Source organism: Plectropomus leopardus, chromosome 18 (assembly GCF_026936395.1).
Source record: "Plectropomus leopardus strain MGB_pleo_1.0 chromosome 18, ASM2693639v1, whole genome shotgun sequence".
In the NCBI taxonomy this organism is placed as follows: Eukaryota; Metazoa; Chordata; class Actinopteri; order Perciformes; family Serranidae; genus Plectropomus; species Plectropomus leopardus.
In genome coordinates this window covers 10684323-10708812 of record NC_142193.1, presented here as the reverse complement: position 1 = coordinate 10708812, position 24490 = coordinate 10684323, and the positions used below count along the sequence as shown (strand labels likewise).

Here is a 24490-nt window from a genome sequence, read left to right as displayed (position 1 = left end):
TTGTATGAAAGCTGGTGCTTATTTACATGTAAGCATGCTGATCTCAGCATTTAGCTGACAGCTACGGTGCCAAAGTAGTTAGAGCCGCACAGTGGAAGTGTTAATATAACTGTTAACTCTTGTTTGATATTGCCCTAATGTCAAATATTCTCACATTGAATCACATCATGATATTAAGTCACAATTGTCTTTTAAAAACATTTTAAAATGGTTTTGTTAATGTAGGCTAATACATAGGCCTACATTAAATGTAATGAATATGTTTGTCATGTGATTTTAGTTGTAATATCTGCCCAACTGTACTTGACTAAGGCAGTTATCTCGTTTCCTCTTTGTGTAAACAGTCAGCTTAAAATATACTTTCTCGTTCAGTAAGCCTAATTCACTCCTGTAGCCTGTTATTGATGATGCAAGGTTCACGCGCTGGGTTATGGGTCAGGGCAGAGAGATCCAGTTTAGTAATGATGAGTGACATCAGAGCCGACCAATCAGAGGAGGGGCTAAAGCTTTTAATGCTGCCGGAGGCTGCAGCTCGCAGTCTGAGCCACCTGTAGCGAGCACACAGAGGAAACAGCGTGTCTCCGGCACCGTTATATTCACCGTTACAGCGGCTGGTCCTCCTCAAGACGTTTACAACCAAAGACTTGAAACATGTTTTTCCGTTGTCTGCCTGTCGTGTTTCTCCTGAGTGCTGTCACTAATGGTGAGTAAAGTTTACTTCCACACTGTATTAGACCAAAAAAGTGTTGGTAATCTCACTGTGTTTCTGTTGATATCTGAACGCTTTGGATTTGATGTAGGAAGCTTGGAAATATCCTTGAAAATGGTCCTTTGTTTGATATAAGCCCACAATATATTCCACGATCGTTAAAATCGTGCAGTTAAAATGTTACTTTTATCGGCTAATGTAAAATGAGTAAGAAAGTAGTTGTTCATTATGCAAAAAAATCCCACCTTTTATTATTATTATTATTATTATTATTATTATGATTATTATTATAGTAGTAGTAGTAGTAGCCTATATATGAAATATTAATACCAATTCAAAACTTACTTTTAATTTTTTGTTGTTGGTCAAGGTGGAGCTAATTGTAACCACTATAATACTTTTAGGTAGTTAAATGTGTGACAGTTCATCCTCTTTTATAAGAGGATCATATGTATTATATAGAAAATTCTGGCAATCTCAGTAAAAAAAAAATAGTTTAAGAAATTGAAAAAATCTCCTGACATACAATGCATTATATATTTATGTATCCACTCAATGCATGTATCATTTATTATGTAGTCTAGATAGTGACAGAAAAACACATACAGAGAGGTTACAATTTATTCTATTTGAGAACACCAACTGTATGGTAATATACACAAACACACCCAAGGTGATGATTGTGACGTTTATTTAATTCTTTTTTGTGTGTTTGCTTCATATACAGTATTAGAATATCTTAATAAAAGAACAACACATGAGACTTTTCAAGAATAGAGCGATAAACAATCTAAGCTTATTGATATCAATATAACATAAAAAGTTTCCTAGACGCCCAATAAAAGATATGGTTGCGTGATATGTTTCAAGTTGCAAATATAACTAGATAATAAGTAACTCATTAGAAACCTGTGACGATATTTACATCCTGTTAGGGCATACACTCTGACAGTCTTTCCCCCCCCCTTTGCTTTATATGGAGGAGCATTTAGCTCACATTTATTCTAAGTTTCTTCTTTGTTTCTACACATTCATGGGGATTTCCCCCTAAGTAGTCTTCAACCCTGACTCATTGCTCTATCGCTGTGACTCAAAGCTCTCTGGTGGTGGACAGATGCCATAGAGAAGGCATCGGTCAAACAACAGGCGGCTCCCTGAAGCGCAGCACACTCCTCGCACAAAGTTTACTCTGTGTGTGCATAAGCGGACCCCCTTGACAGCGTGGTGAAGCTGCCCTGAGGAATTTTGATGAGCTCTCCACTGTACAGGCACGCTAAGCTTAGCTGCAGCCAAATCCATTGGTCACCCTTTTGGATCATTTTGGACTGCTCTGAAGTGCATCTCTGTGTTTTGAGGTCCCATGTATGAAGACAGATGGTATTCAGTCTCTGTCATGTGCCGGAGCCTCGCTCCGAGCCCCCAGGATGTTTGTGTGGTTCCCCTCCTGTCATGTGTCTTCTTGTATAGAAACAGAGTCTGAGGAGTCTGGGAGGTGGTGGAGGCTCTAGTTTGGGGCACTTTGAAATATCAGTAAAGAGGTCTAGATGAAAAAAGACCTCCTGGGGGTCGTGATCCTCCTCCTCTGAGTCTGGCGCCACATTTTCTTGCATCCTCTGTAAGAAATCTTCCAGAGAGAGCAGAGCACGTTAAATGCCTTCCTGTCTTCTTGCCCTGCTACTGTTTTTCTCACTCGGACCTCATGCATAGTATCATGTGCCATATTTTGCTGTTTAGTCATCATTAGGGCATTAATACAGAATTCAAGCTCTGCTCAGGGGTTAACAGGCTTTTCTAGTAATGTGAAAGGATTCATTTAGGGCTGCAACTAACAATTATTTTCACTATCTAATCTATTAATCTGAGCCTTATCTTAATGATTAATAGCAGAAATGTTAAGTCAACTTGCTTGTTTTATCTGAATTACAGCCTAAAACCATAAAATATTCAACTGGATAGCTGTAAGCGGTGTAACCGAAGGAATGTTTGGCATTTCTGCTTTAAAAATGCCTGAAACAGTGACTTGATTATTATCAGTTTCAGACAAAATTTCTGTCACTACTCGAATAATCCTTGTGGTCCACACACATTTTTCCCCTTATTTTTGCAGTTATTCTATGTAATCAGCATGAGAAGTACAAAAAGTGCCAAGTGTCGGCAAACACCAGTGTTGTTTTTGTTTCACAGTTCCTCCTGTCTTTGTTTCTGTTTGAAGTTGATCTCGTCTTCCTCATTTGACGCACCCAAACCCACGTATATTCTTTACATCTACTTCTCATGCACACTTGTAGCAGTTTCTTCCCTGTCTTTTCTCCTTCTGTCGCTGCGTCCCTGCTGCATCCTGTTGGATTAGACCTGCTCCGGGGCAGTAAATCTCACTCTGTAATTGGAAAGCATGTGCTGGCGGAGCTTTAATTGGATATGATATGTGCAGAGGCCCTGCGAGCGAGCCCTGCTCCAGGGAGCCATCTGTTACGTCCGAGTTACAGTACAAGAGCTCTGTTTGCTCAGATACAGTGTGCTCATTTCTGTCCGCCTTGTCCTGCTGAGGACTTAAATTGTTGACCGTCTGATGAAAGGGCGAGACAAGAAAAGGACCTACAGTATGACATAATTAGCCAGAATAAATAGAGACCGAGAGTTATCTGCTCATCTTCTTTTAATTTGCCTGCTGTGCTGCTCAGTGTGTCTTAGTGTGATCAGAATTGTGACAAAGCCGTGCCTTTCTTCCCGATGCTGAGCTTTTCTGTGTGTGTGTGTGTGTGTGTGTGTGTGTGTGTGTGTGTGTTGGGCTGCACATGTGTGTGTCAGGCATCAAGTCTATCTCGTCAGCAGCAGGAAGAGCTGACAGCCAAGATGAAGTTTGTCCAGATGGGAGAGAGCAAATCTTAGCAGGACATAGAGTAGAGACCTTTGGTTTTGCTCAGTCACCTTTATTACTCATCTGTTAATCATACATTGTTGTATTAATCGATCAAGTTATCTCACTCACATATGTGACAAACTAATAAAGGAGTTGCACTTAACACTTACGTTAATCATCCTGATAATTTTTTACAACATTATCCTAAAATGACCACGGACTAATTACAGGGCAAAGAGAGAAAGTGTCTAATTAGTTATTTCTAGCAGAACTTACAAAGTCTTTTTGTCAGTACACAGCAGGTCAGCTGAACCTGAAAAACAGGACATTCTTTAATCAATACGAAAAAATATTGTTTCCAATACTACATTAATGATAAATTAATATTTACTGGAGCAATACTGCCCAGCAACTGCAATACTGCCCAACAACTGCTAATAAACTCAACACGACTTAATACTCTTAACTCAAACTCAAAAATAACTGAAATAACACAATGCTGTTTATATACTTTCTCAATAAGTAATAGCAAGTCACGAAGACCCTTTTAAGAAAGAGCTTGGAAAATGATTGAGAAATTACAAAAACATAAGAAATACAATTAATATTCACAAAAACGTGCAGAAATAGTCAGAGAATCCCACAGAAAAAAAGTAAATTTACTAAAAACATGAATCTTTAGAAACACATCTGCCGGCTCTTGGTTATAAGATCACCGCTTGTTTCTTTTTCTTTTTACCCCCAATCTTTGACTGAAGAGTCTTCGGCTTGAGTATGTCCATTAACTGCTACTTTAGACTTGTAATGCTGCTTTTATTAATATTTTGTATGACATGGTCTGTAAAATGTGTGAAAATAGTGCCATGGAACTGTATTTAGACAAACATGTGAAATACGGTATCGCAGCTATCATGAAGTCACCCCTTTGTTAGTGGACTGCCATTCTGAAGCCCTGAATTTGGTATTTTGTCTGTTTCTATCTTGGTTTTCCAAACCAGAGGTGGCCATGTTTGGACGACAGGTTGAAGCTGTAGAGAAGCGAGGAGTTGACTGTAGCGATGCCTCGCTGTCACTCAAGTCGCCCTCCTGTTAAATATGCTTAATTGCACCTTAGTAAAATGTAAACATGCAAGTTATATAAAAATTCACCCCCATGCAGTTGTCATGAATGTTGATGTGAGTTATAGAGACCAAATCTGTTTTTTTGTTCCACGCTCTAGTTATGTTTATTTCTCCTGTAAATTTGGGCATTTTAACATGGCGGTCTATGGGGATTGACTCTGTTTTAGAGCCAGCCTCATGTGGCCATTCGGTGATGTGCGGTTTTGATGGCACTTTTTGCTTCATTTATCAGCTGCAGAGATTTCCGATTGTAAATATCATGATCATGTGAATATCACGATTTCAGACCCTATTGCTCGTCCTTTACTCACAATCCTGACATTGAAAACTGTCTCTTTTTTTAGCCTGAGTGCATACGCTGAGATAACAGAGATCAGACAGCATACCTCACAACGTGGCTCTCCTGTCCCACACGATGTGACGTACCCTTACATTTCCTAGAATGGGCATCATCATGCTGAAAGTGTTGCCATCAAATGTCTCGTTTTGTCTAACGAGCAGTCCAAAACATAAAGATATTCAATTTAATAGAATAGAATAGAAATACTCTATTAAACCTGCGAGGGAAATTGTTTTGTTGCAGCAGCAAAGAGGACAGCTGATCAGGACTGTTGACACGAGACACTCAGCAGGATAACAGACTGTTGCTTGCTGAAAATAAAAGCTTTCTCTGAGTCCTGTGAAGTCACTCCTGGTGATCTGGCGCTGTCGCTTTGATGTGGCAGTCCTCAGGCCTGCGTGGCTTTCCCTCAAGGAAACTGACCTTTGTGTATCTTTTGGTGTACCATGAGGTTTTTGTAACACAGGGATGGACACCTTTAAATACCAGGAGGTCATAAAGCAGTCAGTATGAAATGGTGACTCTCATTAGCTGGGACCCAAAGTGTGACCAGTAATTAGCTGTGTGCTGGAATCCAGTGTGCCTCCAGCATTTTTGTCTTTAATCAGCTTGTTTCAGATGTCATACTGCATGATTTCTGAAACACAGAAGCTTTACACACACACACGCACACACACACACACACACACACACACACACACACACACACACACACACACACACACACACACACACACACTACAGGTCAGCTCTCCACATGACTCCTCTGTGTCCTAATGAGATGCTGCCTTGTGGCCTCAGGCTCTTCCTGACTGTTGGGTCACAACCTGTCATTTCATCTCCTGCTCTGTGTGTATTCTTTAATCAGGTCCGTCCTTCTTGCAGTGCTGCTGGATGTTAAAAAGAACTATTTGAAGAATGAACTTTCCCTTTAATCCCGACAATAAACTGGAAATATTTCATGACCCGAAAGCAGGAGAATGTTTGTCTGCAGCTCTCTGGACTGCCCAGGAATCCTTGTGGTGTGTAATTAAAACAGATTTATTCCTGAGGAGTGGCAGTGTGGACAGGAAGTTAAGGACGCGCGCTGGGGGAACTGGATCTGACTGTCAGTTTGTGAGCAGGTACTTCACAGAAGTGCAGTTGTCTTGCATGAATAGAAATCCCCCAAAGTGCAGCGCAAACAACACAAACGTCTGCCTCTCTCGGTTTCTGTTACTGTCAGTGATTTGAAGTGGGGTGAAGCTTTGACAACTGGAAGCAGACATCTCCTTGGCAACAGTTGTTTGATTCCAGTGTGGAGAAAGATAGAGGTGGAGGGGCGTGGCGTGGCTGCTTTTAAAAGGCTTCAGCTGCAGTTATAGTTTGTCAAACCAAGTAGCAGGTTGGACCGAAGGACTGAACCGGACCTTCTTATCCACATCCTCCTGAATATGTGCTCGCAGGCCGACCTTAGACCCAATTGTCACCCTGCCTGACCCAGTCATCCCTTTTGTGTCTGCAGGGGATTATCCGGCTGTAGGTTAAATCCTTAGAGACAAGGCTTTCTGAAAGACGTGCAGCGCAGTGTGCTCTTAACTGCTCTGCTGTTTCAAGTGTATTAAACAAACTGTCTGTTGGTTTACATTGTCTCGTGTGTGTTCTTAAAACTTTTCCACTGCTTCAACATCACAGGAGACGTATAAAATGGGCTAGCGGCTCTGTTAAAATCACAAAAAAAGGCTGCTAACATGTAGTTTAAGAAACGCTGTGGTCTGTGGCGACGTGAGAGAAGTTTAGACTTACATTGTTGCAGCTATTGTGGTATCAGTCTTTGGCTAAAGCGTCATAGATTGTCTGTGAAACTTGTAGCAGTTGTTTCCATGTACTTTATTTACGGCTGACATTTCAAAATAGAGAAGCAACAGTGAACTTTGAAGGTGGAAGCAATCATCACGATGAAAATGACAGTGGAAGAAAAACAACTGTTTGTTCATGTTAAGCCACATGCACTCATGTTGTCTGTGACAATATCCCTTTTGTCCATCACTTCCCTTGTGTCTATTAATAGAGTTTTTATGATGAGAACGCATTTCATTTTCTCGGTCACTTCATCTGTTTTATTTGTGGCCTGTAGAAAGATATCAGAAGTACCTCACCACGTCAAGAGCCATTGTTAAACATGATATTATTCTCAAGGTCTCAGCCTCCTCCCAATAGCAACATCAGACCACTATTGGGCTTTAATCATTGCATGTGAAGACTACATGGAAAAAAGGAGGTTTACAGTTGTGATGTAGATTTAAATGACATGCTAATCTCGTATCAGAATTTTTATTAGATGCGTCACAAGAATCTCAGTAGCTTAAGAAATGTGATCATACCCAAAAAACCCTGTCATAATGCTTTCCACTGGCAGTACTGATAGGTGAGCCTCCAAACAGAAGCTTTCTTCCTCTCTGTGGCGCTCTACCTGTAATCGTCTCAGCTGCTGGAGTAGAGGTTGATAAGGATCACAGTAGTTTACTGCTTGGGAGGCATATAAATCACACCACTGGATTTCACAACGTTTCACTGCTGCCAACATTTTTATCAAATCTGGCATTAATTTAGTTGCAACATCAAAGATCAACGTAACAACCTTAGGTAACCTCCATTAAGGTCTGTGCCATTGGGGCATGTGGAGCATGTGCAGATGAACGGTTATAAGGCGACCTCCCCACGAAGCCAGCTCCCAGAGCTTCCCGCCTTTCCAGCAGCCGAAATCTGCTGGTTGACAAAAAACGCATCATCCAGCGGATCTTTGCCAAGGAACGGGGGGCACTGTCGACATACGAGCTGTCTTCACCATGTTCATCTGCACACGCTCCCCTTAGTTTAAGGGCGTGGCCACTTTGAGTGACAGGCTGTCAGCAGGCTGTCCAGCTCTCAGTCAGCACTTTTCCTCGCTCTTCCATAGCTCCGCCCTCTTGTCAATATAAGGTTACGTCATGGTCACTTCAAAACTGGATTCCACAAACCAATGGGTGACGTAATTGTGGTTACATCAGTTATTAATATAACGTCTATGGTTCTTCTGGTTATTCTTTGGCTCATGATTCACCGTAACAAATATCAATAATTTTTTTTTATTTTTATAATCCTATTGACAAACAGACAAACAACCAGTAAACGTAACCTTCTCGGAGAAAGAAAATTAGCACTAAGCAAATAAAATTAAATGAAATAAAATAAAATTGAATGTTGCGCACTGATAACTGAGACACAAGTCCAATATCTTCTTGTATTATGGCGAAAGTTTTGACTTAGAATTAGGTTGGTTCAGTAAAAAAAGAATCCCACAGGTGCTTTGCCAATATGATGACATCATCAGTGTTTAATTGACCATCATTCGTTTTGTTTTATCATTAGTCACGATGAAAAGAGAGGCTCGTACACTGAAAACTTTCCGCTGTGACAATAATAAATGGAGATGCTGATAAGAAAGTGGTTCCTCCTCAGGTACACACAGAGCTGATAAGACTCCATGACCAAGTTTTATGAGTCCTCACACCATCACGGTTAATGCTACTCTCTTACTTCTTCACAGCTGCCTCGGGGATGATTGTGTATTGATAATGTGTGTTAAAAACTGTATTTCTAAAATGTTAAGTGCCACTGCCTTTTTCCTCAGCTCACAGATCTACATGCTGGTTCTGAGCAATAAAGCAGTAGGCATCTGTGAAATGACTACAATGCGATGATACACTCTGATTAAACGCTGGCCTTTGGGATTTTATAAAATCTAAGGTATGCAGGAACGAGGTGAAATGTTTAACCTTCAACTCAGTTGTTCATGGAAACTGTCCAAGTCTTTGGAACCGATACTCTGCTAAAATGTAACACAGGGATATCCAAGACAATTTCGACTGGATCTGATTTAAGAGGTTTTTCATTAATCTTGATCTCTGGTCCTCCAGTGAGATTAGTTAATGGCCCTTAAATCTTAATCTAGACAAGCCGGTAGCAAACTGATACATGTGTGTTTTACAACAATGATCTCACGTACGCTACTCCACATATAGAATCTTAACTCTGCCACTCCTTTACTTTACGACTTAAAAACGTCATCTGAGTCTAGATATATCTTTCCCACCTTTCGTCACTTCCTCATCTATCATCGTCGATTGCTTAATGTCTTATTCCACTCCCCGAATACCTAATTTTTGGAGGTGGGTAAGGGCATGTGTGCGTTAACATCAAGCTCATCTTGTCCATAAAAGCTAGCAGTCACAGGATGTAGGAGCCTGTGGTTTTTCCTCTCTATATGAGTTTTGGTTACCAAGCGATAAAGACGTTAGGTGACACAGGGCACAGAAAACAATCAGATCACACCCCGGATCTGATATTAGTCTTCTCGCTATTTCCTCAAGCTTTTGAGATGACTTACTGGAAAAAATTGTTTGTGCAAGGCGTCCACCCATCATGAATATGTGCCCTGTCTGGCTGCTGAAAAAGAGCTTTGAATGTAATCATTCAATGCATACAGATGAGGAGCCGAGGTAAACTGGCTGAGCCATTATCAAAGACCTCCTGGTGTTTGTAGCACTCCTCAAGCTGCCCTCTGACTCCTCTGTTCCCCTATAAACACAAAGCAAAGAGTGGGAGCAGGCTAAATGGGAGCAGGCGTCACGACAGCACACTGAACAAATAGAGAGATGGTCAAATGAAGGTGGTGGTACTCGTGACTGACACATCTTGGTGTCGTAAACAGCTGTCACTTGCGGTACTTCTTATCTGCTGAGTCTCGGCCTTTGTCAACTTTTTACGCAGTTGTTGTTAGATGTTTATTTAAGATATGACCTTTGTAATTACAGCTTTAACTCCTGTGTATTTTGGAATATCACATGACTAATTCATCTTGAAACTTAAAGACTGACAGCAGCAATATTTAACTTTTAATTGATAATAAAAATAAATTTCCCTTTTAAAAAAAATAAAGTGCTGTTATTGTCGTGGACAGTGTGACAGTGGACAGAACTATTTCAGCATCTTTCTGTTTGAAGACACATTTTCGTAGAATAACAATGCTACAGAAACATCAGGAATGCAACAAGCTTCCTGTAAAAAGATGATGATCTAATTTGATTTTGTACACTGTGTTAATATTCAGAGCCTCTGTTTGCTGTGAATGTGAACATGTGAATATAAGCACATTGACATGGAAATGTTTGCTAATTAATGCATCATTTTCCCCCAGTTATTAGCATGGACAATCAAGCTTGTAAGCAGTGATGTGGACCTTAAACAGCTAAAAGCTGCATTTATTAATATTTGTATATTAACAATGAATCAGATGACAAAAGGTGTCGCTTGTAGTAATGGACCCACAGAGAGTTACTGCAGTTTCCTTCAACTCTTTGAAGTATTTTAGCACCTTTTAGCATTTTAGCCATATGGTCCTCAGCTTTACAGATGTGATTACTCATACAACTCTCATTAGCGTTGTTTCCTATAGCAGCAGGCGGTGGGAAAACTGTGTTGATGGTCTGTGTGGATACTTGATTCTAATTGACTGCAGGGTGTCCATTAATTTCTGATATATATAGGATATGTACTAAGTAGTTCCAGTGAAACTGACTGTTTACTGTTCTAAATGAATGTGCTGGCTACATAATATGATCAGCCTGTGTCTAATATGAGTAACCGTAGCAACAGGGATGCAGTCAAAGCCTCCGTTTGCTATTTATTTCCAGCACTTAGTCTGGTCCTACAGTGCCTGATCATCTGAACACCACAGAAAGGTGACTCCAACACACAAGCTGTAAAAAGTACATTGGCTCTCTAAGCTTATGAATACTTTGTATCACATACAAATCAATCACTTACCACTTCAGGCTTCAGCCAACAGTACACATGGACTATTTATAAAAATATTGCCATAGATTTGGGGACAGTGATATGATTGGATAGCTAGCTAGTTCTGTAGTGACAGTATCAAATAAACAAACAAATTTGTTAACTGCATGCAGTGTTATTGACGTTGAGTCTTGCTAGCATAATGTTAGCTTTCTGGCTAATAGTTTGGCCACTGGGTTCCACTGGTGAGCTGAGTGGACTATAAATATCTCCTGTTGCTTAGTTTTATCTGAGGTTTGTCCTTTTTACTGGAGTAGTGGACGATGTTTCCATTATGAATTGTTTCAGGTATAAGGTAAAGCCTTGGGCTTTACCAGGGAAACTAAGTCATGGCTTATGAAAAACGTTTGATTGCAAAATGCATGAAAATATAAATTAGTAGTTTCTGTTTTTTTGTGACCATAGTGGGTTAATGCTCTTCAGGGTGTTCATAATCAGGAATCAGTGGACTCTGAGGAGACGGCTGTTCTGCTCCCCCTGTCGTACATTTGATTCTTGATAATTGACACCATGTCAGACATTATCCCTTCACCCGTACCTTACTGTCTGAGTGATTATTGGACACTGACAGCACACACTGATTATTTTTTGTGCTTTTGTTTTGAACGTAGGAATGATAACAACAGATGTCCCCACACAAAATGTCACCACCACTCCTGCAACTTCTAACTCAACTGGCAGTTTTACAACTTCACAACTACCATCAGACGGCAGCACTGTTCCTGAGAACAGTAGCTTCACCACCAGCAGCCTGACTGAATCTCCATCAGCTCCAAACAGCAGTTCAGCGGTGTCCACTGCAAGCACAGAGACAAGCCAACCCGACACCACTAGTGAGACAACAAGTACAAACACACCCGCTCCAGATAACAATCTAACTACAAGTATATCGATCACACACAGCAGTGACGACACAACTTTGATTACACCGACCACCAACACCAGCGACACCACAAATTCAATCACACCGACCACCAACACCAGCGACACCACAAATTCAATCACACCGACCACCAACACCAGCGACACCACAAATTCAATCACACCGACCACCAACACCAGCGACACCACAAATTCGATCACACCGATCACCAATACTAGCAACACCCCAACTTCGATCACACAGACCACTAACACCAGTGATGCTACAACTTCAATTACATCGACCACCAACACCAGCGAAGCCACAAGTACCAGTACACCAACCCCAAACACCAGCAACATCACAACCACAATTACCTCAACCACAAACGCCAGCGACACCACAACTTCGATCGCACCGACCACTAACACCAGTGATGCCACAACTTCGATCGCACCGACCACTAACACCAGTGATGCCACAACTTCAATCACACCGACCACTAACGCCAGCGACACCACAGCTGCGATCACGCCGACCACTAACACCAGTGACGCCACAACTTCGATCGCATTGACCACTAACACCAGTGACACCACAACTTCGATCGCACAGACCACTAACACCAGTGACACCACAGCTTCGATCACACCGACCACTAACACCAGTGACACCACAGCTTCGATCACCAGCGACACCACAACAACACCAGTGACGCCACAACTTCGATCACACCGACCACCAACACCAGTGACGCCACAACTTCAATTGCACCGACCAGTAACACCAGCGACACCACAACTTCGATCACACCGACCACTAACACCAGTGACACCACAGCTGCGATCACACCGACCACTAACACCAGTGACGCCACAACTTCGATCGCACCGACCACTAACACCAGTGACACCACAACTTCGATCACACCGACCACCAACACCAGTGACGCCACAGCTTCGATCACACCGACCGCTAACACCAGCGATGCCACAGCTTCGATCACACCGACCACCAACACCAGTGACACCACAACTTCGATCGCACCGACCAGTAACACCAGCGACACCACAACTTTGATTACACCAACCACTAACACCAGTGACACCACAGCTGCGATCACACCGACCACTAACACCAGTGACGCCACAACTTCGATCACACCAACCACTAACACCAGTGACGCCACAACTTCGATCACACCGACCACTAACACCAGTGACGCCACAGCTTCGATCACACCGACCGCTAACACCAATGACGCCACAGCTTCGATCACACCGACCACCAACACCAGTGACGCCACAACTTCGATCGCATTGACCACTAACACCAGTGACACCACAGCTTCGATCACACCGACCACTAACACCAGTGACACCACAGCTTCGATCACACCGACCGCTAACACCAGTGACGCCACAACTTCGATCACACCAACCACTAACACCAGCGACACCACAACTTTGATTACACCAACCACTAACACCAGTGACACAACAGCTTCGATCACACCGACCACCAACACCAGTGACGCCATAACTTCTATCACACCAATCACTAACACCAGCGAGGTCACAACTTCGATTGCACCGACTACTAACACAAGCGATGCTACAAGTTTGATTACACCAACCAGTAACACCAGTGAGGACACAAGCGCCATTACAGCCACGACACAGCTGAGCAACATCACAACAACTCCAGTGACCACACAAACCAGCAACGGCACAACAACTGCAAGTGCAGTAACTCCAGAAAGCTCTACAGCCTCTCTAACTACAGCTACACTAACAAACTCTACTAACACCTCTCCTGAGACTGCGTCCACCACAACACCCTCATCCTCCACTGTCACCACAAACACAACCCTCACAGCTGGACCCCCACCCTCTTCACCTACCTCAATCTCCACCTCCAGCTCCCTCCCTACAAATACCTCCCCAGGCAGTAGCACCGAACCCCCCACTGGAAATACCACCACCCTTAGTCCCTCAACAACATCCTCAGGAGGTAGGACTAACAGCATGATGAGTGTTGATGTGTGTTCTTATAAAATAATTTAGGAAAATATGCAGGTGAGTAGGAATGAGTTAAAGCTGCATCAAACCATTTTAAAGCAACTTTCTGAACGTGCATGACAAAGCCTTTTAACCTTTTCTTAAAAGTGATGTTTTCAGCTTTTTGAAGTGGGGTTGTATAGGGTTCTTATCCTTACTCAGTGTATGACATACGGTTTCTGTCAGTTGACATGCTCCGGTTTAGAGAAGCAGTCTTGGATTTCCACATGAAAGCCAAGCAATGTACTGCTATGAATTGGGGTCAGCAACAAAACAAATTTTAGCCACTGTTAGAAAATCAATATCAGTCTAGGTGTACGCTGTATTGAGAGTATTGTCACTGCTTTACCTTTCCATCAGAAAAAGAAAGCCAATGATGGCAACAGATTCCCATCTATGCTCACGTCAAAGCCAACAGATTCCACTGACAAAAACAGTAATTTTAGTAAGCTGAACACAGGAACTGCTGGTCTATTGCTGCTTTGATCAGTTAGTTACTTTGTGCTGTTGTATGACTTTGGCACATCTAAACTAACCCTTTTCAATGCCAAAGACACACAGTAACGCAAACAAAATGAAATGTTAAATGGCTGTTTTTCTCAATGGAGTCTGGCTCCATTGAAGAAGGAACGGCTTTTTTCCCGTTAGAAATCACTGTCTAACAGAAAGTCAAAATAGTGGAAAAACTCAGTATTACGTACATTAAAAATTGATTTTTTAAGTGGGACTTTTTTTTAGGTGGCAAAAATAGGTATCATTGCTGACCCCTCCACAGCAGTAGATTGCTTAGCTTTCATGTTGGACTCCTGCCGGCTTCTCCAAATTGGGGGCATACCAGTTGACATTTACTATATGTAGTATACTGTCAATGAATAAGTACCCCATATAACCCCACTTCAAAAAATCAGAACTGTCCCCTTTAAACAGCTTTACTTGTCCTCAATAAGAGTCTACAGTCACACTGTGAGGCTGTACTTGAGCTCACCACTAACATTAAAATACTAACACGCTCACAATGACAATTCTAACATGGTGATGCCCAGAGGGCATAATATTTACCAGGTTCACCACCTTAGTTTAGCATGCAATATTTGCTAACTAGCTCTATTAGTCATTGATGTTGGCTGTGCTCTCTATATAATGTCCTTGGACTTATTTTTACTTTTATTTTGTTACAGTAACCGGCCTCACCACTTTGACTAATCCAACTGAACCAGCTAGTGGCAGTACAACAGCCTCATCCACCACCGTCCCAACCTCCACTATAACCACCAACGGTACTGGTACCACCATCACTGAAACCACTCTGCGACCAACAGACAGCACTACCAAAAATTCAACCTCTACTCCAATCGCCACCACCATCACTACTGGTACCACTGTTACTGGCACCACCCTGCGACCAACAGACGTCACCACCAAAAATTCTACCACGACTGTAACCCCCACTACCACCATCACTACTGGTACCACCATTACTACTGGTACCACAATCACTGGTACCACCCTGCGACCAACAGACGTGACCACCAAAAATTCTACCACGACTACAACCCCCACTACCACCATCACTACTGGTGCCACCATTACTACTGGTACCACAATCACTGGTACCACCCTACGACCAACAGACGTGACCACCAAAAATTCTACCACGACTACAACCCCCACTACCACCATCACTACTGGTACCACCATCACTACTGGCACCACCATCACTGGTACCACCCTGAGACCAACAGATGTCACCACCACCAACTCCACCACAACAGCCCCACCCATCCCTCCAGTCTTAGGTTCGTATCGCCCAAAAGTTCATGATTCAAGTACATGATGTCATCAGTAAACTCAATCAGAAAAATGTAATAGATTTCCTGGGTGGAATTAAATCCTACATACATAAGGACCCACATGTTTTTTGTGGTTAAATGGTTTAGTGTCAGAATTAAAGAGAAAAAATCTTGCACTGGAGGTTATAGTTCCCTATAGCAAAAAGTTCAGCCCACTATGCACTTCTTGTTCAACACCTAGGACAGACAAAGTTAACAACATGCTGGTAAACGTAGTGGAGCATGTACATACTAAACAGGTATATATTTCCCTCAGGACCAAAAAACAGAGCTAAAATTTGGGTGGATATTGGACGTGCATTCTGAGACATGACTCTAAATGAATGATAAAGGTGCTGGATGTGTAAATATGCAGCTGCTTGTTAGCAAGTTTGCCATGTCAGTTTTAAAGGTAATGATAAATCAGTGTTGTGTTCACTACTTGTTTCCACTGCCCCCAAGTGGCAAAAAACAGTAATTGAAATTTTGATAAATTCATATAATATGCGAAACAAATCAGATGGCCAATTGTTTAACACACATTTTTTTCCCCATCTCTCATCAGTATGCCCTAACATCCCATGCCCACTTGAAAGCGTCTGTCTTAATGGTACTTGCCAGTGTATCTCTGGTAGCTTCCTGGTGAATGGCCGCTGTGAACCCGGTAACATTTCATGTCTTGTCTGATTAAAAATTACCGTAAAGAAGTCAAAAGATGGTGATGGTGTTAGAACTAATTTTCTCTGCTCCCTCTCCTTATTCAGCCCAAGTGTTCCCCGGCCAGCTTCATATCACCTCCTTGACATTTCAAAATCAAATGAGCAACAGGTCCTCAGCAATATTCCAGGAGACGGCGGCTCAGATCTCAGCAGTGGTAGGTTGTGAGCTCACAAAGCATTTTGAATTTCTATAATAAACGCATCTCTCTCTCCATCCTTAAACCACATGCTTATTCTTTTCATAGCTGAGAGAAGCCCTCAAAAATCAGCCGGGGTATAGACGGTCTGATGTTGTGCGACTTGAGTGAGTATTTTATCTCACTCCTTGTGCAGAAAGATAATATACCTCATGTTCAAAAATATGCTTAAATCCATTTTTGGTGCTTTTTTAAAATTCTCTAGACCAGGAAGTGTCCAAGCAACTGTAAATAACATCTTTGAAAACACCACCGCCACTCAGGAGTCTGTTGATAAGGCCATTAATGGGGCTATAGCCAGCTCAGGAAATGATTTTTTGACTGGTGCTACATTTACAGGTAAGCATTGCTAGGACACTGCTTGATTTTGAAGAATGTGTAATGCATGAGCTAGGGGCTACATTATTTTAGGAAGAGAGGTTTTCTCATATCCATGTTTTGTATCTTCTCTCTCTTAGGTACAAACCTGTGTACACAGGAGCCATTTCCCTGTGATGTCTCCACTACAAAGTGCACATTTACCAGAGGCCGGAGTTTGTGTACCTGCCTTGAGGGCTACATCTCCATCCTGTACTCAAACACCAGCTGCAAAGGTAAAAGGGACTACATTATTTATTCAACTCATTTATCAAGACTAGCATTAGGTTTGACCCTTTGGAACTTGAGTAAATTGATTCAATTTCTTGCAAAAACATATGAGGAGAAGGAAATAAGCAACATGACACCCAAAAATTAGTAAGAAATGAGTAAACATTTCAGAACATTACATGAAAAAAAGGCCAATAACAATATTAATAATAATAATGATAATTATCATTATCATTATTATTATATTATCCCTCATTTTTTGAAAGAAATCAAACAAATTTGCAGAGGTTTCAAAGGGTTAAACAGCTTGTGAAAGGCATCTGAACGCAGCACAAGAAAACTGATGTTGATCCAGGTCTCAAAGGGTTAAATAATCATATCATGCTCTAGTATTTATGTAATGTTCAAAATGTTTTATCTTTTACCATGTACTGCTACCATAGCACTATAAATTTTTAAAACCACATGTATAGAGTTTAAGAACTGGCGACCCACAGCGTCTGAGACGAGCCCAAGTGAACTTTTGCAGCAGTTAAGAAAACTGTTAAGAACAGAAAACTGTAACAAAACAGAAAACTGTAACAAAACCTTCTTATCCTCAGTGAAATACTTGTGCGTGAGAATGAGGGGGAGAAACAACAGGGAGTGAGACTCAGAGACAAGGTCAAGAGCTGTAGCCTTTTCACCACGCTAACCCTTGACTCTTACTTCATTTATCTCTCTAATTTATTTCTTTTTAACAGGGATGTTTCCCTGGAAACATTTGAAAGCGTCAGGGCTTTCTCTTTCTCTCTCTGTCTGTTCGCACAGCTATAGAAAGAACAAATACAGACTGTCAGGCAAATGCTGCATATAGTTCCTCTACCAGGAAAACATAATTTCCTATTGTGTGCTTGTTTGTAATGGTATTCATGCAGCCTCCATATGAAGAGGCTCTCATTGTGCTCATTGTGCTCATGCTTTCATTGCGTGTGCAACCAGGTGGACTGTTTGTCTCCATCTATGCGACTGAGTCGGAAACTTTAGCTTGTTATGACCTTATTTCAGTGTCTGTGTGTTAAAAACTGTGTGTGTGTTTGTGTTTATGTTTAAATTATTGTGTTTGTCTTTGTAGCATGTCCAAGTGGACAGAAGGCAGTTGGAGACTCATGTGAACCGTGAGTATACCCTTTAATTTTTCGTTTACAGGGTAAGATTTGCCGGTGCAGGTGCATGGTGTTTGTATATCACTCTGTGTGTGTGTGTGTGTGTGTGTGTGTGTGTGTGTGGAGTACATGTTGATGTGTGTGTGGCTCCCCCATGTGGATTCAGTCTTGAACTCCATTAATATGCTACATTACAGCCCCTGACATACATTTAATGTGTGTTTAACTGCTGTATTTTGTCTTTAAGATGTGCATTTGGATATGCTGGCTTCAACTGCAATGACTGTGAGTAACAACACTGTTTTCGCAGGCAAAAATGTGCGGCAGCAGTCGTAATAGCTATGTGCCACTGACCCATAAACATCTAAATGTGTCTTCCTGTGTGTGTTTTACAGCGGCTCTGCTGGCAGTGGTGGTCATCTCCTGTGTACTGGGAGGAATTCTTCTCATCACTGTCCTGGCTTTGCTAATATACTGCTGCTGGTGAGGATATAAAAAAAAGAGTTTTTTTTGTGTGTGAGTGTTTTTTGCAGGTCAAAATACATAAAACTAGGATACATTTTTGGTTGAGGTGAATTTTTGTGAAGTATAGTTTCAGCTTTGTTTTGATGTTTTATTTAAATGTGTAGTTCAGAGCGGTTTCACATTGGAATATAACCACTGAAATTCTTTTAAAGGGTCACTTTGTTATTTTTCAACCTGGGCCCGTATTTTTCCACGTTTCTGTGTCTAAGTGACTCATGGGAACAACAGTTGAATATTGCCTTAACATTTTTGAAATTGGTGTTGTATTGTAAAGACATCTGCAGCCGGCAGCAGTGAAACAGGCTTCAATGTAACCATTTTCTGTCTCTGAAGGGACCCTTTCCATAATATTGTCAGACAATAATCATCTGAACTTGTCATCAAAAAAAAGGACTTTTAGAAGACATAAATTGACGGTGTGCTCATGCCCCAAGTGGTAACACCGCAGCCTGTTTCGCCGCTACCAGCTGCAGCAGTCTCACTCAGTACTGGACCAATTTTTTTTTAAAAAGAGTCATGATTTCCTAAAACAGCTGGGCACTGTAGATTTTAAAACCTTACTTAAACAGGTGTAATTAGGGCATTTGTCAGGGCCTATTTTCAGCTGTGGATTAATACACATTTGGTGTGTTTGTGAGTATTTATGGCAGCACAGTAGTGTATGATTGACTGACTAAAAATTAACTACAGTGACCAGTTAATTTTGGACAAGAATGGAGCCCTCTCTAACAGAAAAAGAGAAATATGGATGAATATTTTGCACTCCTTTTTTTGTGCACATCAGGAGGGGATGCCCAAGAAGCAAGACAAACTACAGCAGAAGTCCATACTCACCAGGTGACATAAACCAGTCCTGGCCCACTGGCATCACCCCCATCCCCCGTGCCTCCACTAACTATGATGCAGCCACTCCCATAGAGATGACAGAAGGGGGCAACACTCATGTCCTGGTGGACAAAAAGCATCAAACCAACGGATCGGTGAGTTATCACACGTTCCCCCGTCGTCTCTGCGGTCTTAACTACTAACCACTAATACTTTCATAGATCATTCGCTAAATCAGCCACTGGTCAATTCAGTGTTGCCCCATGATCTTGCACCCAGATTGCAACTGCTTATTAACATTTAACCCACGCAGTGAGCATGGATTTGATTATTTACTGGTGAAAAATACATCTCGGTGAAGGTTTAAGTCTGGTTAAATTAGCTTATCAAGTGAAAGTGTTTGCACATTGAGGCTCCAGTTACCACATTTCAGTGTGCAGTTTGGATTTGCAATACACTGAAAGAGTCTCTCTAATTTTTTTTCAATCAAATGTTTTCACCCTTGACACCTGGATATCATTTGACCTGCAAGTCAAATCCATGCTCACTGTGCACAGTCATCTCGTATCATTTCAGACACAGATAAGATACTTTGGTGATATGTTTTCTATTTTATGCACACCAGTATGTTTATCCCAATAATCCAGAATGTATATATAATGTTAGCAAGTAGCTCCCTCCCACGCTCCCTGCTTTGCCTGACTCCCAGTGTGTTGCTTTAGGGTTTTCAGCCGAAGCAGAAAGGATGGAAAAAGGTAAGGCATGGCTTTGCTTTTAGATTCTGATTTGCCTTGATGCCTCCTGCTGATGATTTAGACAGGCCACAGGGAGATTTAAGGTGGCAGGATTTCTGGGGTGATTGATTGCTTCATGAGAAATCTCTAATTGCTGTGGAAAACCGTGTTCTCTCCTCTACATGAAATGAAGTGACTGACAATTCAAAGACGTTCTGCTGTTTCTAGTTGGGGAGTAGTCATTTCCACTGCACACTGGTGACTGCGGTTATGGATACATAGGAGCAAAATACATAACTGTGTGGTGGTTTGTGTCTCTTTGTAGTCATTTTGTGACTCCTTGTGGTTGTTTTGGGTCTTTTTGTAGTCATTTGGGCCTTGAGGTAAATTTTGTGTCTGACTGATGTAATTTCATGTCTCTTTGAGATTATTTTTGTGGCTTTTTTGGTTGTTTTTGAGGCTTTGTAGTCTCTGTCTGTGTCCTTGTGGTTGTTTTGTGACTCTTTGGAGTAGTTGTGTGTTCATTTGTGGCTGTTTGTGTTTTATGTATTCATATGGATTTCTTTTAAGACATTTTATGTCTTATTGAGGTAATTTTGTATCTCTTTCAGGTAATTTTTGTGTTTTTTGGTTGTTTTTTTGTTGTTTTTTAGTCTCTTTTAGTCTCCTTAAGGTTGTTTGTTACCCTTTGTGATTGTTTTGTATCTTTTTGTGGTTGTTTTGCATCTTTTTGTAGTCATTTAGGTCTAGAGGTAATTTTTGTGTCTTATTTATGTAATTTTGTCTCTGAGTTAATTTTTGTATATTTTTTGTATGTTTTGTGTCACTTTGTAGTCTCCTTATGTCCCCTTGTGGTTGTTTTTTGTCCTTGTGTAGTCTCTATCTGTCCTTTTGTGGTTGTTTTGTGCCCTTTTTGTAGTCATTTGGGTCTCTGAGGTAATTTTGTATGTGTTTGGGGGAATCTTTGTGTCTTTTTGGTTGTTTTGTGCTGTTTTGTAGTCTCTCTCTGTCTCTTTGTAGTTGCTTTGCCAGGGATTATAGATATTTTTTGTCTCTTTGCATTTCTTTGTGGTGTTTTTGTGTTTCTTTGTGATCATTTTGAGTCTCTTCCCAGTCAGTACATATTCATTTGAGGGACATTTTGCAAGTTAAGGCCAGGGGGCCTCCTAACACTTTGGGCCCCTGGGCCTGTGCCCGGGAGGCCCGTTGAGTAATCCATCCATACCTGCAGTTACTTGTGTATGTGTGCATGGCTTTTTTGAGGTGTTTGTGTTTGAATGTTTGCGGCCTCTGCATCTAAAAGACACTAACACTCTGACTGTTTTCTCTGACATTTCAGTCGGGATCATATGATCTCAACCCAGAAGGAATGAACACCTTCAAAGGTAAAAATCCATCCCGTTACTCCTATCTGGTCCAAGGCCATGAGAACCCCTACTTCTTACCAGGGGACGAGAAGAAAAACTGATGAAATCCATGTAGAAAGAGGAGCATGGTATCAAAAAGAAGCCACTGATTTGAAACTCTGGTTCTACAGGCACATTTCCTGAGAATGACCGGGTTATTTATACATTTTTTGACTCGCTTGGATTAATGACAAATCACAAAGGACATTTTTTTAAACTGGGAAACAGCCACCAAAGACATTCATTCATACGAGCAAGAACATTTGAGCATTTTTTTAAAGTGAGGTTGTGTCTGTAAATGTTGCTGATCATAAACAGTAGATGTCTCTGTTGCTCAGTGTAATTCTCATATTGTTTTACAGGATACTTTTGACTTTTTTTAAAAAATGCTTTTAAGAAATCATTCTGTAGTCTTTAAATGAAGCGTCTTATATTGCAAATTGCACTAAAGTGTGTGTTAAGTTTACCACCAGTTTTCCGCTGAAATCAAAGGTAAACTGAATGTGGGCTTTCAGGGGCTAATAGATATTTTTCTTACAATTATTTTATAGAAAATTAAATCGTGTACGACTAAAGGGGCTGGATCCCTGGTTGGGGTGGTTTTAAAGGGATTTATATTGTAGTGTCTAAAGCTGAGAACTCTGTGTTTGTTGAAGCTGCACTTGCAAAATGTGCCTGTTTTAATGGTCTTTGTGATAAACAGGAAACATGCAAAGCTGGTGATAAAGCCTGTCTCCTGGATGTGCCAATTATCACTTGTATAAATTTCTTTTTTTTTTTTAAATCTTATATATATTTATCCTTGTGTGTCTGAGACAGTGCACTATTTTATAAGTGTGTAAACGTTTTGTAAATAATTGAAGATCTTTTGGCCGAGCATGTGTGTGTATATATATATGTATATATATGCAATGAAAATACATTAATTTAAACACATCAGCCTTGTTTCTCATCATTGTTGGATGTTTAAGTAGCCTGGATAAACAGCTATATCGCCCAATGATTCAAACTTTTATGATCTAATCATTTGTTTGGAGTAACGTATTGTTTGCAGGTCTCTCGTTGATATCCAAATAGTTAATCTACTTAACCATTATGTAGTGTTTGACTCTGGGCTATCTTCAAAACATACTTAACAGTGAGTATATTGACACTTCATGACTTTTTCAATGACAATATCTGGCTAACATGAACTGAACTGAATTGATGATATGTTTCAGAAGTCTTCTACAGGAAATAATACATTACTTCAATTTTGGGTCTCAGAGACCCTGGCTGTAACCAAATATGCTCTATATTATGTGTGACTGGTGTTGACAGGACTAACACAGCATTGCCCCTCCCAAATCCCAAATAAGTCTGAATTTCTATTGTTTGCCTTTTTCATTTGGTTAGATTTGTTTTCTGTTTATTGTCAAATACAATTCTGAAAATTGTTTTGCATCCCAGGGCATCAACTGTTTCACATAAACACATAAATGCAATATAATCAAAATTTAACAAAACAACAAAATCAACCAATAAATGCTACAAATCACAACTGACATTATGAACAGTGGATGCAGTGCAACATTTTACTCATTACCTGTTTGTGGGGTCTTTGTGACGACAGACAATAAGGGAGAAACAAATGTTATTGACCTTTTGTAGCACCATAGAGCTTTTTTTTGTAATGACTTGGTCTGCCTCTTGTTCATCTCGTGCGCGCGCACGAGGACGCACACGTGACACACTACTCCACTGACCGACAGGGGCGGTAACGCGCCAGAATATGGCGGCAAAAACAGCGACGAGGAAGAAGACTACACGCCATGAAGGCCGCAAACAATTTTGGTTTGAAATTACTTGACTAAACTTGAGACTTTGCAAATGTTTTATGAGGAAAGAAATGCACGCAACACGATTGTTGGACCTCTGAAGACTCACGCAGCGTGTTTCGGTGAGTAACACCTGATATAAACACGATTTTACAACCAAACTCCACCAAGCAGCTGTCAGTAGAGGTGTTTTGAACTCCGGTGTTTAGGAAAGCACATTTGTATCTCTTAAGCGCGGTTTCTTCATCCATTTACAGGATCTATCGAGCCATTCAGTATGTCTAAAAAGCTGCATATGAGAAAGTCAACATTTGTTTGGCCTAAATGCTTTTGCTAGCACAAAGTGTTGTGGCGCAGTTCATTTACATGTCAGGGCAGCTGAAGGGCTAAATAAACGGCCTCATGAATCACAGTGTTAATGAGATTATTCCTGGAGTTGGGGTTGATGTTGACTGTGTTTTACTCAGAAATACTCCATCTCCCTGCCTGCTGTGCGCCACTTTGTCTCTCTGAGTGACGAGGTGTGTGAAGGCCTCTGAAGTTTTATGTTGCTGTTTGTGGAAGACTTGGCTGACAGTGTGTTTGCATTACAGTCCAGGAGTCTGCTCCTCACAGGCGCTGAAAAACTGGGATTTGGTTTGCAGGGAGGCTAAATCTGGCTTTGCCAGGCCTTAATCTTGGGCACTGGGTCACTGGAACACTGTGGCTGGCATACAGGAGCTACAGTCAGACACATGTGGTGTGTTGATTTGTTTTTGCATGTATGTAGTGAACATGAGTGTGTTTTTGTTGCAGTTTAATCTGTAGACTAATATCAGTTTAGCTGCAGGGTTGGTGTGGGAGTTAAATAACTAACTACCTAATAAGTTTGACTT

At 41.2% G+C, this 24490-nt stretch overlaps 2 protein-coding genes across 2 annotated transcripts in view; both read left to right on the top strand.

Moving 5' to 3' along the window:
- The first annotated feature begins 551 nt into the window (after window positions 1-551).
- LOC121956224 (uncharacterized) lies at window positions 552-22734 on the top strand. The gene is given in 15 exon segments (XM_088090965.1): window positions 552-703; window positions 11520-12485; window positions 12488-13783; window positions 15009-15626; window positions 16225-16323; window positions 16424-16533; window positions 16624-16682; window positions 16781-16914; window positions 17034-17168; window positions 18278-18320; window positions 18556-18593; window positions 18704-18791; window positions 19618-19813; window positions 20381-20413; window positions 21732-22734. Coding segments are annotated over 15 exon segments (3996 nt in total). The 5' UTR covers window positions 552-651; the 3' UTR covers window positions 21861-22734.
- An 819-nt stretch (window positions 22735-23553) lies between these two features.
- Window positions 23554-24490, top strand: part of mpp3a (MAGUK p55 scaffold protein 3a) — a 39911-nt gene continuing 38974 nt past the window's right edge. Inside the window, exon 1 of the mRNA XM_088090967.1 lies at window positions 23554-23737. The gene's annotated coding sequence lies outside the window, so the exon portion shown is untranslated. The remainder of the gene's footprint in view (window positions 23738-24490) is intronic.